We start from the raw sequence: 16,191 nt of genomic DNA, 5'->3' as shown, positions 1-16,191 counted from the left end.
TGGCATTAGTTTTATCTTATTCAGAAGTTAAGAGGACATTTGATTGAACAGATATAATCAGTGACTGCCTTCAGGGTTCTTGAGCCTCAGTGGGGGCGAACTACTAGCTATCTTAAATTCCAAAAACAATACATAATGCATGTAGAGGAGCATCAAAACAAATTGCAAAGAACTCTTGAGTCCCTTTGATGACAGATGCCTGAGTTGAATAAAGTTGTCACCCAGAGATGACAAGCAAACTATACACTATCTATTTTCAAGAGCAAGCCCAGGGAAGAATATTGCTGATGATGGTAACTAGACCAAATATAGAACACCTTTGTTCATTTTGCTGAGGTTTTCCTCCCTTCAGCATGTGCTTCTCATTCTTAAGACTTTTCTCTGAACTGTGGAGAACCTGAAAACCTAAAAGAGAGTAAAAGATAACTGTTGACATAAGAGTCAATCTCTCAAAATTAGTGACTCATTTGGGTAATTTTAAATTATTTTTATTTCCTTGGAAATTATGTTGTCACTAAGATTAGAAGCACGTTATGCCATCATTTTTATCAGCAACATTATCGTTAATGTGCTATAAATTAATTAATGGATTGAGAAAAGCATACTTTGCTCATCTGTAAACTAAAACTTTTAATTGGACATATGCATTTAACACAGCCAGCCGTCTACATTTTGCGAATGAATCACAGAAGTGGTTTTTAAAAAGTAAAATGAGCTTAAATGAGTTACTAAAAATAACTAAAACATGAAGGTCTTTAAACTGCATCATCATTAGTGGGCTCCTATCAATATAACCCATTAAATTAACGTATGCAGTGGGCAATACATCAACATGCTTAACAAGTAAGACTGCTAGAACAACAATGGACTCTTTAAAGAATGTAACCGTATTTTGACCCTCAATGTTATTAAAATTCCAGTTATTAATCCTGTCTTATTGCCCTTTTGTTTTCATAACATTTTCATCAAGGATTAGAGAGATATTGTCAGGCTGGAAAAGCTTACATTTTCTGCTGTGATTCAGAACAGCTGCCATTATTGTTTGGATAACCCTTCTTCCATATTCTTAGCGTTACCCTATGCTCCTTCTAGCAAAAATCACACAAGGCATCTCCATTTTCCAAGACTGTCTCCCTCCATTAGCAGCAGGAAATGAATTCAACAATCTATTTCTGAGATTTATTTATTTATTTTTCCAGACACTACATCAGAGGCACTACAGTAAGCTGCTCCTACAACTAACGCTTTACTGAAAGACTTCAGTAATTCTATGTAAAGGTGGAGATGGAAATATTCTGCCCCCAAGATGAATACTGGGAATGCTGAAGCCCTGTAATCATTGCTGTTGTTTCTGTTTTCAGAAAGACACATGAACTACAACAGTAAATGTAATAGGCTATTGCACTTACAGATTCCAAATGCATTTCATTTTGTACAGTGGCTTTTCCCACTACAGCCAACTGAAAAATTCATTCAGAGATAAGCTATTATCATTCAGTTTTGAGTGTGGTTTGATTTGAAAATTCTCATATTTTCTACTGGAGAACTTCACTTGTGTCCTTTCCCCACCCCCATTCCTTAAAGCTACAGATGGACTTCTCAAAGACCAAATAACAGAAAAAATTATTCCAAGAACAGCTGCAGCATCAACAGAGAAACATGTAGAGGGAGACAAACGTACTTTCCAAGCTCAGGAAAATAATGTTCAGAACTAGTAACATCAATTCCTTAGACACCAAGTTTGGATTATTAACACAAAGTAGAGGGGAGAGAGATAAAGGAGAGAAAACTACGAGAAAGAGAGGGAAAGGAAAAGAAAGTGGGGAGGGAGGGACGGAGAGAGAGAGAGAGAGAGAGAGAGAGAGAGAGAGAGAGAGAGAGAGAGAGAGAGAGAGAGAGAGAGAGAGAGAGAGAGAGAGAGAGAGAGAGAGAGAGAGAGAGAGAGAGAGAGAGAGAGAGAGAGAGAGAGAGAGAGAGAGAGAGAGAGAGAGAGAGAGAGAGAGAGAGAGAGAGAGAGAGAGAGAGAGAGAGAGAGAGAGAGAGAGAGAGAGAGAGAGAGAGAGAGAGAGAGAGAGAGAGAGAGAGAGAGGATTTTTTTCCTAAAGGAAATGGCAGACTGGAACAAATAAAGGGAGTGATGCTACAACCATTTAAATAGGATTTTGCTGATGCACTCCTAAAAGACCCTAGAGACAGGGCAATGAGAACATTCTACTCTAATACTTCATACTGTTGGTGTTAATTATCACTACATCCTAAGGAGGGGGGTCCCTCAAAGGGACCTTTTATTTTGCTTATTGATGTATATAATTACTAGACTTGCAAATTAGTGTACAATTCCACATTCAAACACTACATATCTGCTCAATAACATCAAGAACTATTTTCATTTCACAGACAAAAGAAAACAAATTAATAAAACACTGCCCAAAGAATCAATGGATTTACCATAAACAATAAACATAAAAAGTAGAATCAAAAAACCGTCAAAGGAAATTTTAGTAAGAAAATCTATTCTCTGAAGCTTAAGCATCAGGATTATTAATTTTATCCATAATGCCTTCATGCCTTTATTCAAAAAAATCTTGAGAGTCAAGGCATGGGAGGGGAAGAGGCTTATGTGGCTAAATTACATTTTAAAATGCTTAATGAAATTAGCAAAGCTGCATATGATAGTTAGTACTTAACAGCCGTTGGCAAACCATAAAAACAAAAGAATTTTCCCCTTAAATTGTTTAGAATGCCCATTGAAAGGCTAATAAAAATCAATAAGTTTACATGAAAAGTTTCTTTTATTAAAAGGGTGATAATTAAGGGTGTGAAAATAGTGAAGGCTGAATACTGCTTTTAAAAAAAATTCTGTGATTAAATATGCACTGTGATCAACCATTTAAAAAGTACAAGAAAATGTAATTGCAATTAGCCATTGTTTTCAAGCCTGGAACTGTGATCTTACCAGTCTGCTGAATCACTAATTGTGGCTTTAGCCCATGCTCCAGCATCTGTTGTTGCAAATCCCACATCATCATGGGAGCTAGAGGATGATTGGTCCGAGAGATGAGGAGGGAGTACTGGCAGTCTGTCATCTTCTATGATAACAGTGTCATCTTGGGGCATGTTCACTGTTGGGGACAGCTGGTATTTACCTGAACAATTAAAAAAGAATGATAAAGAATCGATCTAGACCAGAATATCATAGTACATAGATATACATAAGGTGTTTCTCTTTTTTAAAAATTTAAGTATCAGAGTTGCCATGCATCTAATCAGCCTGATAGAACACAAAATTTAAAATATGGTTAAGTTTTCACATACATTTTTGTAGAAGGATAAAAACAACCACCACTAGATACACAAGAAAATAGATTCTTGTCATCATATAGTAAAAACGTAACACGTTAGAATGAATTTATTTAGCAATCATAATGATTTGTAGTTGAAAGAATACATCAGAAATATTTTGCAGCTTTTGCATAGGTTGTCAAAATTATGAGCAGGAAATTTTTGTTAAGTAGCAGTCGTGAGAGTCATAAATTCTTGAAAATCCTCATGTGTCTCAGAAATCTCTCTTCAATAGAAATTTTTAAATACAAAAATATAATTTAGCTAATAGCAACATCACTAAACAATAATTTAAAAAGCAATAATATTTCTACTAATTCTATGTTTCTCTTTTAAAATGCAAAATGAGGAAGGAAATATGATCATGAGTGAAGGTATTGTTTTTGGTGTTTATTTTTTCCCCTCAAATTGCTGTGTGGCTTTTTAGTTCTACTTCTTTTACTAGTTATATAACTTCATGTTGTCTCAAGGCTTCAGTTTCCTTTTCTGGTAGACTTGTAAATTAGGTCACTTCCTTGCATGATCTCATGTTTTCCCATTTGTGCTTAGATATCAGGTTTTGTATTATACCTGGAATTTGGGGAAGACCTGTGTGGGAGTCACATGGGATAGACATAGCACTGGTAATATTACATACCTTTTCTATCCTGAAACAACATGTCTTTTTTGCTAAGAGATATACAAATGTTAAAGAACTATGTCTTGGGTGAACCAAAAGATTTATTTTGCTGATCAAATACATTTCAATATTGAATTTTTTTAATGCATTATTTATTCGCTAGTTCAATATTTTGAGTTTTATGTCAACGTAGATACACTTCTTCAAATACTTAAATCCAAACTTCTCTAAACTTATAATTAGATGGCTTGTTTTTGATTTGCTAAGAAAATGTGCCACCCAAAATCTCATTAAAAGAGAGTGAACTGGATGGTGAGAGTACCTGACACTTAAAAATATGAGTTTAATAAAGAGGAGACTTAAAATGAAGATGACAGTTATCTTCAATATTTGAAATTCTGTTCCATGGAAAAGGCATTATACTTGCCTGTTGAGCCCCTCGGGACACAACTCGGACTAGAGAATAAAAGTTAGAAAGAGACAGGTTTCAGATTAATATAAGGAAAAGCCTCTTGACAATTCCCAAAGCAGAAGGAGTAGTAGCTAAAAGTTGTTTAAGTTCTACACCACTCAAGTGTTCTCAAAAGGAGGGTGGATGACCAATGGTGTTACAGAAAGAATTCCTATTTCTAACATATGTTGAATTTGATGGTTATTTTAAGCAGTATGATTCTATGACAAGCTTGTCTGCTAAGAAGTCTAAGAAATAAAGCTATTGCAATGCCCCAAGGAAATGTGGCATTACCAATGTGGCAACCATAAATTCCATATCAGTAAAAATTTCATGTAACAAGGTATTTCTGGATATAAATTGTTTATGTGTTGCTTAAAATGAAGGAAGGGAATAGGGAGCTGGGCTTCCTTTTTGATTACCTTCCTTGAAAAGTATGTCGTACCAATTTCCTATTCTTTGGATGCCCCATACTATTATACTGCCTCACACATCCCAGGCACTTCAGTTCCTTAAATCACCCATATCAAAAAACTACCTCTCAGGAGAAAAAGGAGAGGCCACTAGTGGTTGGGGTGGGAAGTACTGGGCTGAGAGCAATATGAGTCAAAGTCTTGAGTGAAGAATCCATCTCTAAAGGGTAAAGAACTTTACTAGGGTTGTTCACATTCTCACTAACTTTAAAAGTAATAGATAGCATGTGTACTTGAAATCAAGCATGTTGGGAAGGGAAAGGAAAAGGTGAGTGGAGAGTAAAAATGATAGGGAATCTTCAATTTGCAGGAGAATAAGAAAAAGAAACTAGCAAATTACTATGTTCAATGTTAGGAAAAAATATTACTGGTGATTCATGGGAAAAATTGGATTCATTACAGCAAGAAGCATCTACAAAGAATAATTATATGATGTTACAGATTTCATTATATGAAGAAACATTTAAGGTTGAATATGGCTTCATGGATCTTTTCCTATGTGAACCTAAGAGTTAACAGTCTTGTAGGTTTTATGTTTGGAAATGAGTACATTAATAGTCTAAACATTAACCTTTCCATCAAAGAAATTATAGCTGGGTAAAGAATGGCCTGTTAACACAAATGACAGGCATTCTGACAGTGATGAGTTGTTTGCCAAGTAGCACCCTATTCTTGGAATAATTTTCACTTTTTAAAAAAGTTATGCCTTGAGAAGAACTAGAATATTATCCTTAAATTTACTCAAATTATTTTAACTAATTGGCATTTTGGCTCAGAGTCCAAGGGCAAGAATAAGAAAGAATCATAGTTTAAACAAGAGAATTAGACAAAGGAAAGGATTCATAATATTAATATCTGACATTTATACAGCATTTTAATTTTTGCAAAATACTTGGCACAGGCAGCTAAGTGGTAGAGTGGAGAGAGCACTGAATCTGGAGTAAGGAGGACTTGACTTCAAATCCTGCCTTAGACACTTTACCTCTCTGACTCTTAGGAAGTCATAACTTCTGTCTGCTTCAGTTATTTCATCTATAAAATGAATATAATAATAGTACCTATCTCCCAGGATCATTGGGGGGTTTACCAGAAAACATTTATAAAATCTTTTGCAAATTTTAAGGTATTATATAAATATTAGATGTTGTTGCTGCTATTAATAATAATTGTGGGATTTGAATCTCAAAATAACCCTGTTAGGTAGAATTAAATTTAATCCTAATTCAACAGAGAAACTATTTTTAGAAAGCTAATTCATTTCTATTATTATTTAAATGTGTATTCAGATTAATTTACAGTTTGGAAATGATTTGCTTTATAAAAAAAAAAACAACTAGGTAAACGTAGTTGTTTTTTGAGTTCATTCTGTCCCTGAATAAGAACAGATTAGTGTCTGCCCTAAAATAGTCTATATAGTTCATGAAAAACTTTTTCCCTCTGAAAAATGTGTACCAATTCATATTGTTCTTGTCTTTGTCTAGCATGTCATCTGAACAATAATCTCTGAGTGGCATTCCAAATCCACTTTTCTGGGCACAAAGTATTAGCACAGTTTTAAAGTACAAACAAAACCTAATGTACAAAGCTTCAATTTGATAAAAAAAAAAACCAAGATATTCCTTTATATCATATTTGTGTATTCACCAACATTTATTAAGTTCCTACTGTGTTCAGTGCATAAGTTGACTTTACTCTTGCTGATGTGTGTATTCATTTTTGTTAGATGGAAAGAATGCAAAGAATAAGACATGATCATCAAAGGATATGAACAAGCAGTTTTCAATCAAAGAAAACAAAGCTATGAATAACCGTATGAAAAACTGTTCTAAATCAGTCTTGATTAGACCTAGGCAAATTAAAAACCTCTAAGGTACCATCTTATACCTATCAATATTGGCCAATATGACAGCAAAGAAAAGTAATAAATGTTGGAAGGGGTGTGACAAAATTGGGAAACTAATGCTTTGTTTGTGGAGTTGTGAACTGATTCAACCATTCCATGCCCAAAGGGCTATAAAACTGTGTATTCCCTTTGGTCCAGTAATACCACTACTAAGTCTGTATCCCAAAGAGATAGAAAAAAAAGAGGGGAGGAAGAGCTTCTTATACAAAAATATTTATAGTAGCTCTTTTTATGGTTGGAAAAATTGAAAATTGATGGAATCTCCATCAATCAGGGAATGGTCAAACAAGTTGTGTATATGATGGTGATGGAATACTATTTTGCTGTAAAAAATGATGTACAAGATGATTTCAGAAAGAGCTGAAAAGACCTACATGAGCTGATGCAGAGTGAAATAAGCAGAACCAGGAGACCATTGTACACGGTTAACAGTAATTCTGTGGAATTATCAACTATGAAAGACTTGGTTACACTCAGGAATACAATGATCTAGAACAAGTCTGAAGGACTTATATAACAAGAAATACTATCCATCTCCAGAGAAAGAACTATTGGCATCAGAATGCAGATCAAAATATACTATTTTAGGCTTTGGTTTACTTGTGTTTTTATTTGGGGCATGTTGGATTTATGTGAATATTCTCTTGCAACAATGAACAATTTGGAAACATGTTTTGGCTGATGATACATGTAAAACACAGACAAATTGCTTACCATTTCTAAGAGGAGAGAGGGAAAAGGGAGGAAACAATTTGAACTTTGTAACTTAAAGAAACATGTGGAAAATTGTGATTTTATATAATTGGGAAAATAAGAGCTCAAAAAAAAAAGGAATAAGCATTTACCATGAGTGCTGAGGACGATGAAATAAATATCTTTGAGTGGTACCAACTTATATTGACTAACAGGAAGAAAAAAACATGCTGACATTTCATAACACATTTTTCTAGTAAAATTAAAGATGACATCAGAAAAATCACTCTCACCCATTCTTTTCTTTTGAACATTAAAAATTCACATTTATTAGCTCAAACTGATACATACACACAGTGTGACCATAAGCAAGTCAGTGAATCTTAAAATGTCTCAGGCTACAAATCCCTGTGGGTCCCATATGGACTTAGAAAATACAAATTAACATTTTCTGTTCTATTTTTTTAATTTTCCAATTACATTTTAAATTGGCTGGTACCACATTAGGCTATGAGCCTCACACCTGTTAGGGACACTTTGAGAAGACATTAATCTGTACTGGTATATTAATTTCCCCACTTTTGAGTCCTATGTACCAATGATTTTTTTTAATACAGTCCCTATCCATTCATCAATTACACTGAAAGGTTTATAAAAATCTTTCCTCCAAGTAAACCTAGGAGATGGGTAGCCTAAGCATTATCGTCCAGATTTTATGAATATGGAAACTCCAATGTTCAGAGTTAAGATACTTGTTACTGATCACAAAGCAAATAAATGTCAAGACAAGTGAACTCAATTGTTTTGATTCCAAGATGAGTGCAATGTCAGTATGCAATAAAAAAGGTTGGTATGTTGATGTATGTTATATATGATCATTCTAGCTAGTTACTAATCTGGACCCATCCTCCATTCAAACAAACTTAATTAACCAACATTTTCAACAGGAGTGGGAGAAAAAAAAATCTCTAGTCTTCTGTTTTGAAAATAAGTACAGAACAAGGGCTTGGGAAGACAGTAAGAAGGTACTTTGGAAATAAGAATATCTATAGAAATGAATGGTTTTATCTCTCAGAGAACTTGAATGCTTTAATACTTTTTTTGTGCTAGGAGCTCAATTAATGAACAGGCAATTGGTTCCTTTATAAGACTGTTGAAGCAATATAAGACTATATTGAAACATAAAAAGGTGACCCTTTTAGACTATAACAGTAACATCAATCTTTGTGCTTAATTCTGCACAAGCATCAAGCAAACTATATGATAAACACTTAACATATCTGAATAAGCAAACATATCCCTATCACTTCTCCAAACTAGACAACCAATTCTTTCAACCAATTCTTACAAAGCATATAATCTATATGTGTAATATACATTACAAATTGATGTTATCAACTGAGCAAGGTAGTCATTTTAAAGCTCCCTGATTCCCTCTTACTTTAAAATAAATGCCTATTACTTTATGAGAATACTGAAGTCACTGGATGCAAGCTCCTCTACTTTCATCATCTTAAAATCAGTTTGCACTTTTTACTTCTTTCTTATTTCTTGCGCTTTTAATCCTAATTTCTCCCATCCTCTCCATTAGAATACATCTCTTCAGCTTCCTTTCAAATATTCATCATCTTCCTCATGAATATTTCTGGCTGCCTTCAAACATGCCAAAATTGCACTTATCCTTAAAAAAAAACCTTCTCTAGAAGTTTTCATTCAAGCTATTGTTCCATCTCTCTCCTCTCTTTCTCAATCAACCTCTTGAATAATTATCTAAATTCATTGTCTCTACTTCTCATTTTACTCATTTTTGGGACTAATTACAATCTGGATTTTTACTTCAATATTCAATAGTACCTATTCTCAACAAAATCATCAATGATCTCTGAAATGACAGGTGTTAAGGGCTTTACTCAGTATTAATCATTCTCAATTTATCAGCTTCATTTGACACTGATGACTATTCTCTTCCCCTGAATACTTTTTCACTTGTTAGAATTTGTGACACTATTTCTTTCCTGGTTCACTTAATACCTGTGTGACCACTACTATTCAGTCACCTTTGCTAGTTCACTATACCCATCATGGTCTGCAACTCAACTTTTTTTTTAAGGCTTAATCATGGGGAAAGTGCCTGAGAAGCCAAACAACAAACTGTAAAACCAGTCTAGCCCATGCCAGCCTTCATTATAAAGGATCTTGCCTACACTCACTCTCTCTCTCTCTTTCTCTCTCTTTTTGTCTCTCTCTCTCTCTCTCTCTCTCTCTCTCTCTCTCTCTGAAAATAAGTACAGAACAGGGCTTGGGAAGACAGTAAGAAGGTTCTCTGTCTGTCTCTGTATCTGTCTCTGTCTGTCTGTCTGTCTCTCCCCCCACCCCTCCTTGGCAATATGGGCAAGACTGTAATGCTCATCTCCAAATAATGCTTTTAAATACATAAAAAATGCATAGTATTAAAATGAAAGCAATTATAAACAGTTTATCTAATAATCTATTTTTATTAAAACTTCACAGGACCGAGATTACCTTGTTCCATGCTACCTCTTGAAAACATCATTAAAATTAGATCCCAGGGGTTGAACAATGATCTCTAAGCAGATGATACAATAAATCTAGTCATAATTCCCTTGAGTTTTGGTACTCTATCAATAATAGTCTATTGAACATTTCATACTCAATGTCTTCAAGACATTTAAACAAAATACATTGAAAACAGAACTCATTATCTTTCTTCCTAAATCTGTTCCTCTTAAAAAAAAATCTTCCCTATTTCTGTCAAAGGCATTACCCTCTTTGCAGTTTCCCACTTTTACAATCTTAACATTATCTCAGGTTTCTTACCTTATTTTCATATAATTGTATTAGCCTTCTAATTATAGTCGCTGCCTCAAATCTCTCTGTCTCTGTCTCTCTCTTAAAACACACTAATTTTTCATAAGGGACGAAATAATTATATAATTTTGTGATTCTTCTACTGAGACAAATCCAGTGGCTTCCTTTTTACTATAAGATCAAATATAATCTGCTATATTTAGTCCCAAACAATCTAGATACAACCTAATATTTGAACTATATTGGAAATTATTCTCCCTCTCATACCATGTGAAACAATCAAAAACTCTTTCTTTCTTCACATACAGGTCATTCCATCTCTTTCCTACCTCTACAATTACATTCCTCACTCTTGGAAGACTCTGTTGAATGTTGATTCAAAGAGACCTTCTCTTCCTTTGAGATGCAATAAAAGTACTATCTCCTGGGAAAAAAACCTTTCCTCTTCCTTCCAACCTATATCATATTTATATAAATACTTGGTCTTTATTGAATTTATTCCTTTTGTATTTATTCTATATGTAAAACTACATATATATACAAATATATACAGAAACTTTTTTCCTCTTCAAAAATATAACTGTTATACGTAGAAATTGTTTCCTTTTTTGTATATCTATCCTTGGTGTCTTATGAATAGAAGGCACATAAGAAATATTTGATATTTATTGAATGATTAATGTAATGGTTTCAGCTCATCACCCTAGTTCGCCTTACTGTTGAAATGGAGTTGTTGGTTTTTTTCCAGTACTTTTTATAACAACAGATTTAAGCAAACAGAAGTGCTAGCACAAAATACAAAGAAAAAGCAATATAGTTAAAGTAAAATTATGGGAAAATAAAAATTTGTGAAATAATGAAGTCCTTTTCTAAGTTAAATTTTGTTGTTGGAATGGAATCTACCAACAGTTGTCTTAGGTGCTTTTTAAATGATGAATATCTCACAAAAATATTAATCATCATAAAACCCACAGATTTTTAGATTATAGTTCACCAATTTCATTTGAAGTACAAGTGAAATAAAGAATTACAAAATTATGTTCTCCTAAATGTTTATTCACTGTAAATAATTTACATAGAAAACAATATTATACATAATAAAAGCTAAACTAAAAACTTAACAATATCTCTTAAGTGGTCTTTGATTTTTAATCACACTCAAAAAGCAAATAAGAACATTAATCTCCTTTTATATTTCCATCATTTACCATATGAAAATATATAGAAGAAAATTACTTTTCAAATTCACCATAATTGTATATTTGTAGTTACTAACAAAATGAATTATTAATTGAACATTACAATTTTTTTGTGTTGAACAGAAAGTCATTTTTGAAATAAATGTTACCAAAATTCCAGGATTCTGTAGCTTACTGGACCTTAGAGAATTGTTAGTTAGTATAAACTGCTCTAATCATCCAAAGCTTGATTTATGGTTCATGCAACTGAATCACCTATTGCTTACTAATGCTTGTATACATCAAAAATAAAACATTTTTTCTTTCTTATTTTTCTGGCTACCAATTCAGATTACATTTGTATCCATTTTAGAAGAGATCAACACTGTATTAGCAATTATTAACCTAAAGTGAGATGGATAGAGCTACTATGATTGGAATGCTAATTATGACTTTTCTTGAGAAAACTTGTGGAAATATCCCTGGATTAAGAAGCCAAGATTTTGTATTTGGATCCTGATTTTGTTACTTATTCCAGGCTCAACCTGAGAGAATGAGGTCATTTGGCTTCTCTGGACCTGAATTTGCTCGTCTATGAAATAAAGAATTATATTAAGTGACCTCTAAAGTCCATTAAAGCTCTAAATGTTATATAGTTTTTTGGCTAGGATACTAAACACTATTTAAGAAAGCTATGGCAGTGGTCCTAAAATATATACAAGTTACATGTTTTCATAAAAAATGGAAAAGATCATAGAGAACTACTTTCCCATCCAGACACTTTTGGATATTATTTACTAAACAACAAGAGTAGTCTTGTCTTCCTAGGCAGCATTGGCAAAAAGAAGGATTATTGTTAATAATAAGTGTGATTTGCCTCAAGAATGACCAATTTTTATCTACATCTAAATTAGAAGAGATTGGGGAAGTTAGCTAACTTCTTTGTTCCTCAGCTATAAAATGAAGGTAAAGGGCTAAATGATTTCTAAAGCCAGTTCCAGTTTTATAACCCTAATCCTATGTTCTCTAGTTCTTTCCATAGTTACATATTTGTTTAGGTATACATTTGGAGAAACTGGTAGTTTGTTTATAGAAGTATGTTCTTCTTTTGAGAAATTTTAGGTTATTATCAAATGACAAGCCATGGAAAATCCTCAATAAGAAAAGATTTCCCAATCTCTCTTAAACTGATGAAACTTGTGATTGGGACTTTTAAATGTAATGCAATTGAGATATAGCTACAAAAAAATAGCACCACTATGACTCCTACAGGTAACTGTTCTACAAAGAGCAGGACAGAACCATTGTCCAAGTAAGATCTAGCTGCTGAATAATTTCCAAGAGTTCCATTCAACCAACAAGTAATTATGAAGTGCCTGGCATGCAACAGAGACAGTGTTTGGCACCTAGGATATACTGCAATGAATGAAACAATCTTTAGTAAGAACCAAAAAGTAATAGTGCTGTCTAGGGAGGAGGAACATTTAAAAATTCTATTCAGACATTGGCTTTCTTTGTTTTCATAGTTTCATGGTTTGTAATTCCTGCTTATATATTATATTATAAAATAAGGTATTGTTCTACTCTAATGTTTCCAGTAGAGGTTATGGTAACCACTGTGCACTTTAGTGGCAAAGGCATTATAAAGCATCTGAGACTTAGCATTGGCATGGACAAAAGACTGAAATAACTCCACATTTCCAAAAAAAAAAAGGTAATAACAAAATATAAACATTTTAAAGCAAAATATACTTCTAATCTTTAATGTAAAATGCTCTTTTACGAAACTGAGCTTAGAAAATATCAAAACTTCTTAATGCCAGTTTTACTGAATATGAAAACATAAACATTTCTTCAACCTACGAGAAAAAGGGTGGAATTTTACTGTCAACTTATTTAAAGAAACAAAGGGTAGCATACATTATTACTCAGTACAAATATAGGTAGGAGGACTTATTGCTATAGAAAATATCTGAATTTTTAGAAAAGTTCATTACAGACATAAGAGTCAGGGATAGGAACATTAAGTACTGGACAAAATGAAAAAGGACCAATGAAGTCACAACTAATAAAGTCTGGGCAATAGCCCATGAGGAAAAGGAAGGAATCCCCAAACCCTATGTACAGCATTGCAAAATGCCACTAGAAGAATTAATTGGGTTTTATTTTTCGCCTTCCTCTGAAGCATCAGGGATTGGAAGCAGGATGCAGATTACCGGAACTGATGGACCAATGGCCTGATCCAGTATGGCAAATCCTATGTTCCTATAATAAAGGGGAAATTACAGTATATCACTTTGTATACACAGACACACAGACATTCTCTCTCTCTCTCTCTCTCTCTCTCTCTCTCTCTCTCTCTCTCTCTCACTCTCTCTCTCTTTCTCTCTCTCTCTTTGTTGTTCAGGGGCAGATCTTCCTTCAAACTAAAATGGTTTTAACATGAATAATTTTCATTCCCATCAATATCAAGTCAGTATAAAAATCCAATACTAGTGAAAGGACAGAAAACTATTAAAAATTTTAAAAACCTCCTTGTACAGCACCATTTCAAAAGGCAAAAGAAGAAACTATTTGTCAAGGAACAACAGAGACAGAGAATGGCATTATATTTGTTAAGTGATAAGAAAATGGGGACTTTGGAGCCTCAGATGCAAAAAGGATTCCTAAGGGAAATCCATGGTAAAAGGTAGTATAATTATTTGTGTCCATGTCGTATCTCTCTTGTAAGACTATAAGCTCCTAGAGAGCAAGGACTAAAATGTATTCATTTCCATGTGCCCCCAAGAGGGCCTTTGGACATGGTAGGCACTAAATAAGTGTCTACAGAATAAATGAAATTCATCCTTGTTTTCACCAAATTCCATCAAAAATCCTCAAATTCTATGTGTATGAACTGAAAGAGTTGAGCTTAAAAGATATTCTTTAGATTATAGTTTGCAAAACATTCCACAATAAAAGTGGTTTCTATCAGGTACTATTTTAATCAAACAGTTTCATGTGTTTTAAATCTGAAAACTCTCACAAGCTAATCCCATGATGAGCAACTCAGTAAATCCAACCACTCTGATGGCAAGACAAGTCTATATTAACTGGATCTGTTAGTGAGAAACTGAATTGCTGCAGAGGAAGTGCTAATAACCTCATTACCCACTGGGGGCCACACAGACAGTATGGTGCTGAATCCAAACAAAGGATGCAGAAAATTAGGTGTACAATTTGAAAACTAGTGTCATGAAGAAAAAAAAAATACAAATACAATGAAATTTTTTTAAAAAATCCCTGTTAAGCACAAACCTGATGACAATTATTATTAAACTATATCGTCCCTCTTTGGGATAACTTTAAAATGTACCAATACAAGTTATCAATCCTTCCTGGCATTGTCTGCTGAATTTTTATTTTTAACAATGCTTCTTTAGCCATTTCAAACCGATTAAGAACACTTCACTTGCTGGAAAATATTTTAAAATCATCCCATCATTTTTCCTCACCTAGTTGGGGATTTAAAACTCACTTAACAAAATCAATTTATTGATTTGCTTTCTTCACATTAGCTTTTCTTAAATGCTTACAGGGAACCTCAGTTTTCAATCATAGTTAGAAAGGTGGGCATTACTTAAAAAAACAGCAACTACTTCTCTCCTGTTACATATGTGTCTTCTGAGTTTTCTATTAACAAACCTTTAGGGAACAAAAACAAAGATGAAAGGGCAAAAAATTAAATTGTGGTAAATAAGAGTTTTCTATGACTCACCCATTATTCTACTGAGGGCAGCATTTCTTGTGGGAGATTCATCAAGACTCTCAATTCCACTGTAGAGTGAGTGGGAAATTCTTCTTTCTCTGTCATCCAGCACAGTTTCAATAGGCAGTTCTGGCCCCGAGGGGCTCCCAGGTGACTTCACCTACATAGAAAGAGAAGAGAATTAAAGATTCATTTATCAGCATTTGGGGAGGGGAGAACCACCGTAACTGATCCAAGGTTTGTACTTGGCTGGTTACCAAATGAATTCAAATTTGTCACTCTGGACCACTATAATTTGGAATGATACAACTAGCTGTATGCCACTTAACATTGTTGCTCCTGTGAAGACTTGTCAGACTTCAGCACTGGTAGAAGTATATATGAACATATGGATGATATCTATATACATGGTTTTAATTTTATATTTAAATACATAGATAATAATAAGGTTTATTTTCATCTTGTATTGAAGCTTATTTCTTCATTTAATTAATCACTGGAGACACAAGGAAACAATGAAATAATCTCTTGTAAGCTTCTTTCTTCAAACAATTAACTGGTCTCATCTTAATTTAGTTCAGATTTCTCGAAGGGACTGTCTTGGAGGCAACTAGTTAGGTAGTTCAATGGATAGAAGGTCCTAGGATCAGATCTGGACCCAAATACTTCCTACTTCCTAATGGTGGCATCTTGGGCAAGTCACTTAACTCCAATTGTCTAACCCTTGCCACTCTTCTGCCTTGGAACCAATACATAATATTGATTATAAGGTGGAATGTAAGGATATGAGAGAGAGAGAGAGAGAGAGAGAGAGAGGAGAGAGAGAGAGAGAGAGAGAGAGAGAGAGAGAGAGAGAGAGAGAAATTAACCCTTAAAAGTATGAGTATTCTGGCTTAATGCTACATAGACCAAAAATTGGATATTTCTACGGGATAATTTTTGAAAACTATCCCAC

At 33.8% G+C, this 16,191-nt stretch overlaps 1 protein-coding gene across 25 annotated transcripts in view; it reads right to left on the bottom strand.

Moving 5' to 3' along the window:
• The window catches only part of PARD3 (par-3 family cell polarity regulator), a 730,632-nt gene that overhangs the window by 243,642 nt on the left and 470,799 nt on the right, over nucleotides 1-16,191 (bottom strand). For all 25 annotated transcript variants that reach the window (XM_056800896.1, XM_007504759.3, XM_007504751.3 and 22 more), the window contains 2 exons: nucleotides 15,246-15,396; nucleotides 2,957-3,146 (listed from right to left, as the gene is read on the bottom strand). In XM_056800896.1, the coding sequence (XP_056656874.1) occupies nucleotides 2,957-3,146; nucleotides 15,246-15,396 (341 nt within the window). The remainder of the gene's footprint in view (nucleotides 1-2,956; nucleotides 3,147-15,245; nucleotides 15,397-16,191) is intronic.

This window comes from Monodelphis domestica, chromosome 5 (assembly GCF_027887165.1).
Source record: "Monodelphis domestica isolate mMonDom1 chromosome 5, mMonDom1.pri, whole genome shotgun sequence".
Lineage (NCBI taxonomy): Eukaryota > Metazoa > Chordata > Mammalia > Didelphimorphia > Didelphidae > Monodelphis > Monodelphis domestica.
Note: the sequence above shows the minus strand (reverse complement) of the source record. Positions and strands in the feature narration are given on the sequence as shown.